At 39.0% G+C, this 6000-nt stretch overlaps 1 protein-coding gene across 1 annotated transcript in view; it reads left to right on the top strand.

The window, feature by feature from the left end:
- The first annotated feature begins 660 nt into the window (after window positions 1-660).
- The window catches only part of LOC116826868 (uncharacterized), a 45563-nt gene continuing 40223 nt past the window's right edge, over window positions 661-6000 (top strand). The window contains 4 exon segments of the mRNA XM_075067467.1: window positions 661-679; window positions 2063-2173; window positions 3607-3681; window positions 4878-4946. Coding sequence (XP_074923568.1) covers window positions 661-679; window positions 2063-2173; window positions 3607-3681; window positions 4878-4946 — 274 coding nt within the window.

Below are 6000 nucleotides of genomic sequence, written 5' to 3'. Positions count from 1 at the left end.
ATACCAAACCCATATCATATTATTCACTTCACAAGATACACACATTGTCCAATCTGAAAAGCATGCAATTCTATAAGTAAAATATAAACACAATAATTGAGTCCCTAATCTACTAAATCGTTGGCCCTACAGTAGGCCTTTTGTATCTGCCCTCAGATACTGATATACACCAGACCCTCGCTAGAATGCGTCTATCTAGCACAGATTCGCATATAATGTGGTCGCAGCCATGGATCCCAAATTTAATTACTTTAATTTACTTTAATTACACTTCATTTTAACGTGGTCCTGCGCATGGATCCCAAATCCTGCGTTCTAGAGAGGGTCCAGTGTATTTTTACCACCTTGTTTGCTTCTTCAGCACTTAACCAATCAGAATGTGCTAAAACCAAACAGACACTGAGCTGACTGGTCACAGCTGCAGGTCTTTTAAAAAATTGACAAAATTGGTAATTCAACTGTCTTGACTTCCATGAATTTACTTCCACAATTTCCTATAATTTTGATGTTACACAATTGTTACGCACTCATTCAAAACCATAGATTCTTGAGGGTAAAAAATCTGGTTCTTCTATTTTAAACCTAAAAGAGAAGGAAGAACCTCAGAATTGCATTCCACTTGTCGTTTTCAGATGTTACTTCTTGTTCTAGGCTTAACATATGGAATCAGTCATATTAGGTAAGTCATAGAAAGGTTACGTAGCTTCTCTGCATCATTTCTTGATTTTGTCCTTGTGTGGTTCCAGGCTTCTGTTTTCAAGTTGGTTTTCCACTGGCACTATGACTGTGTCATCCAGCCTGCAATTTGTCAGCTGAAACATCCTTCAAATGCTCTTGCAAGTTTAATGTCTCTATGTACAGTGTCTTGTATGTGTGCTATGTATTGATTCAAGTCCTTCCTGTGTTCAAGGCAAATTTCAACATACTTAAGGTAGCAGGATGCAAATGTGACACAGGTCAATTCTCTAGTTTTCCCAAATTATGCTCAGTTCATCACCAAAGTGGAGGGAGCAAAAGGTGGTTTTAGGTTATATTTGCAGTCCTCTGCTACCTGGTTGGCTATTCTTCCAGTGCAGATCAGAGGGATAGCTCAGTGGTTTGAACACTGGCCTGCTAAACCCAGAGTTGTGAGTTCAATTCTTGAGAGGGCCATTTAGGGATCTGGGGCAAAAATCTGTCTGGGGATTGGTCCTGCTTTGAGCAGCGAGTTGGACTAGACGACCTCCTGAGGTCCCTTCCAACTCTGATATTCTATAAATCTGGCTGTTCTGTACTGCACTAGCTGTCAAGAGTCCCTAAGGACCATTTCAAGCAGCCATGGATTGCTATGGTGTAGGTATGCCTTGGACAGGTCTCCTGCTGGAGCAGCTGGAAGGGGGGGTTGAGTAGGAACCATGATGACAGTTCTGTACCATTAAATGATTTACCTGTGGAAGTGAGTGGGGGGTGGCACAAAGTGGAGACCACAAGTAATACGATTTACAAGCTCTTCTGCACCTAAATACCATACGGTAAGAAGTTCTTTAGAAATGCTGGAACAACACTAGTTTATACCAGTAAAAATAAATGGCTTCTGGTAGGTAAGAGGATGGGTTGAGAGATTTTCCTTCTATGATCCCTATCCTTGTCCCTGCTACTTGGAAAGATTGAAAGGGGTACAGATTATTCTGTACTTTCTGTACGGCACTCCTTGTGCCAAGCAGCATGAAAGGAACTCCTTGATCAAATTTAGAAATGCTCTGAGCAGCATGTTGTGCCCAGAGGAGTTGCCAATGAAGTAGGAAGCTGCACCTGAGTTTCTCTGGACTACAGGATGCAATTTCAAAGTATCAATATTCTGGGTGCAGAAAAATATGCAGGATTTAAAATACATACAATTTATGTTCTGACCATCAATCTTTGCCAAAGAAACACTGTTAGCATTTTTAGAGCCCATGGAATTGTATTGTTTTTAGATCCATTTGTCGCCGCAAATAAAATTCACAGCATGTCTCTGATTGTTAGCAAATATAGTGAGAAAAATAATCACAGTTTTGACAACTAATTTGTCCCATTTTTCTAGACTACCATAAATTACCTATCAATGACTTGGAGGAGGAGGAAGACGAGGAGGAAGATGATAATAACTACATTGTACAAAGTCCTGAGGACCATGAGATCTTTTTAGAAACAGGTGAAGTAAAGTTTTAAGACCCCAAAAAATAGACCTAACAGCAGAAATATACCAGCAATGTCAGTACAATCACCCACAAATTGCAGCTTTAAAAATGTTCTCCTATAGTGAAATTCTCCCTTTTTTTTATATCATATGAATTGTTCCAAGTAAATTTATGTTCACAATTAAGCAAAAACCCTTTGTTCTCTATAATCCTCTAGCATGCAAAAGAACTCACCCTACAGAGTCTTGCTGAATGGGATGCTATAAAAGTCTTCACTGTGGATCCCTTTGCAAATTAGGACTATATAAATATACATATATTATGAGTTATATTTTAGCAACAGCAATCTGTAGTTCCACGGTGGTGCAATATTCCTAGTTCTTATGCATAGGATGGAAATAGAATGTTTGCATCACTATTATACGAAAGATACATGAAAGAATGCAACACATTACATCTCAGCCTGAGGTACCAAACATAATCAGTCATTATGTGCATGAATCATGGCAGGAGAGTGGCCACAACACTAGCTGAAGAGAAAACGTGCAGCAAAGCACGGTCGGGGGAAAAACTACCTTTAATCAAAATGATAATGCAGACAGACAACAAGCGGCCAACATTTCAATCCAGGAATGAATTGAAGTCGCTTCCAAAGGAACCAAACACACTCCACTCTAGGATGCTCATAGACTCACTTTCCCTCAGGGAGATCCAGAGAGCCTCTCTCATTTGTCAGGCTTTCAAAGAACTAGTAAACGCCCAACTGAGGGGGAAATAAGCCTTCTACAGCAGTTGTCCAGTCTTTTCCTTATCCCTGGGGTACCTGTCCTACTGCTAGTAAAATTTAAGCATTGACTAAATTAGTACCATCATGGCTTAGGTAAGGTAGCATTGCTCTAACCCCTAAAACATTTTAAATACATGAATTTGTAATGCAGTGGACAAAGAACTGTATAGATTTATATAGATTTCCTTTAAACTAGTTCTTTCTGTAATTTTTTTAAATAAATCATGCAGCACTTAATAGGTCTCTCAGCAAAACTACCATAATTAAAATCTCTGCTATTAAATTAATATCTGTACCATAGAATGGAACAAAACTGATTACAAAAGCTAAAGAAGGCTAAGCAAAGAAGGAGAATTATAAATTTGAATCTTTAAAACATATATCTTAATTGTACTGTAGGCTGTTAAAAAACAGTAAAAAACCAAATTTCCAAAAGAGAGTACCGTGGCTGCACCCAAAAACGATACACCTATTGTGCCTCAACAAATGCACACTTGCATCCATAAATCAGATAGTTGCATTGGTAGCTAGATATACATTAACCAAATTCGCAAGTGGGAGGTTGTGTTTTTCAGAGTTACATGCATTATGCTGTCCTTTGAAAATGTGGCCTTATATGTCAAAAATAAGAATTTAACTGATTTTTAAAAATTTATTTAGACATTTCTACAAATCCGCCTGTGTCCAAAGATGTGTTAATGCTGAAGAACAGTATGCAGAATTTACGGGAGTACTGTAAGTAGCCGAAGTCACCATTTAAGAACCCTACATGCAGGGACTTGAATAATTTTTAAGCACTTTAGGAGTAGTGGGGCAGGAGGGATGATAGAACCATGCAGTAATGAAAAAAAAGTTTATTTCCTTGCATGACACCCAGATACCACTGACATGACAGTGATGTATGTACCTGATAGATGGATGGATGTTAAAATAAGAAATCCTAATATAGCCTCAAACTATTAACTTATTCTTGGGCTGTGTGGATGGAAGGGAAGGGATTCTATTGCCATTTTGTTTTTTAGTATAATATTTTGTTTCAAAGGCAAGGATACAGAAATCATTTGTGGTACAGTGTGACTTGCGGGGAGAAGAGAAAAGCAATGGGATCTCACAGGTTTCCCATTCATTTAACTGGGAAATTCAGAAGATTCCTCTTCCCTGCTAATTTGGAGATCAGCGTTGTTGGTGACCGATGCCTAAAAGGAATTTAAATCCAGTACATTTACCATTTGGAATCCACACCCTTGATCAATATTTAATTATAGGACTCTAAGAGAACTTTGTGGAGCCAGAAACTTTATTTCGAACTTTCTTTACTCGTCTCACAAAACAAACATTGCTGCTAGGAAACTACTCTCTGTTTTATGTTACATTTAATGTTCTCATTTATTTGTACAATAATTTCCTGTCAACACACAAGACAGTGTGTGCACACTGATCAAAATTGGAAAGATTTTATAACCAAATTGTTTCTTTAGTACATTCTTTTACAATCTAATCATGAACCACTGAAGTTAATGAGAATTTGTGCTGGCCTGTACTGACACAGTGCTTCTGCAGCCTGAGCTACTTCACACAAAGGGTGATGGACCAGTGATAAACCCCCCCGCCCCGCCCCCCAAAAAAACCAACCAAACAAACAAACCTATCAGCATCCCCACCAGCTGATACCGGAGAAACATTAAAGATGATCTCAACTAAAAGCCATGTTGTCCTTCCGTCCCACCTCATTCAGACCAGGGGCATGAGTTACACTGTCTTCTGTTACGTGGCTGCCAAAACTACAAATGGGAATACAGAATCAGCAAGAATAGGCTGGCAAAAACCTATAGTTAGCTGTTGGAATTTTTTCAAGTGTCCATTTCTATAGTAACTTCATACCTTTAAAAGATCCTCTTGTACTCAAACCTATTTGTTATTTAAACTTCTAGTGAAATTGCTCTCTATCAAAAAAGCTGAAGAGGAACAACTAGAGAATTCTGAAGCCGAACCTTCAGAAGGTAAGAATATACTGGAACGTTTGATTGTGAGTATTGCTCTTGTAATGATTTACTGTAATATGCTAACGAAAAGAACTTAAACTCTGCTCTGACATGATTTTCTAGTTGTATTCATTGGTGCCATGACTTGAACTTGACTCTCTGGCAGTCCAGGAGAAGTGCCCTTACCAGTGGGTTAACAAGTCAGTCTCTCTCTCTCTCTGGCCCAGTGAATATTTATGTATACAAAGTGAAGCAGCTGCAATAGGAGAGATTGAGAGAGTCCCCTCCTTTACCCCAAATACTCAATAGCCTGATGATTAGGGGACTCACTTGAGTTCAACTCCCTACTCTAAATCACGCAGAGAGGGGATCTGGCCTGGGCCGCCCACATTCTGATTGAGTACACTGCACTACAGGGCTGCCTTGGCTTAAGCACATAACTCCAGGAGCAGGTTCACTGCTGTGAACCTCAGGTTAAGAAAGGCGCCTCCCCTTTGCCCAAAAGAAGGTAGCATCTAGATCACATGTTGTCGGTTCTGCAAAAGCACACATTTGGAATAGGAGACATCAATAACATACAAGTATTTTGCACTGAACTGGACAGCAATAAATAGAAACAGGACCTGAATTAGAGGATTCAAGTCAGTACTTGACTTCAAGAACTCACAGATTCAGCTAGCTAAAAACAAAAGAAAGAATTGGTGACAAAATGATGGGTAAGGAGGTTGATAACAAAGTCATGTCTAATACAAGGACAATAACTTCTCTTTCTACTGTTTGAAGAGCTATGTATATCGCTGTACCAGCACAAAGGTCTTGACTTGCAGACAACAGAATGTAATACATAAAAACCGTGCATCCGACAAAGTGGGTATTCACCCACGAAAGCTCATGCTCCAAAATTTCTGTTAGTCTATAAGGTGCCACAGGACTCTTTGCTGCTTTTACATTAAAACCGAAAGTTCTGTTTGACAATGCTAATACGTAACTGAATGATTCTTAGATTTTTCTTTCATTAAATATGGGTACTAGTGATACATTGTGCTATCCTGTCAAGAGATATTGGAGTGCT

This window comes from Chelonoidis abingdonii, chromosome 6 (genome assembly GCF_003597395.2).
Source record: "Chelonoidis abingdonii isolate Lonesome George chromosome 6, CheloAbing_2.0, whole genome shotgun sequence".
Taxonomy (NCBI): Eukaryota; Metazoa; Chordata; order Testudines; family Testudinidae; genus Chelonoidis; species Chelonoidis abingdonii.
This window is presented reverse-complemented; position numbering and strand designations above follow the sequence as displayed.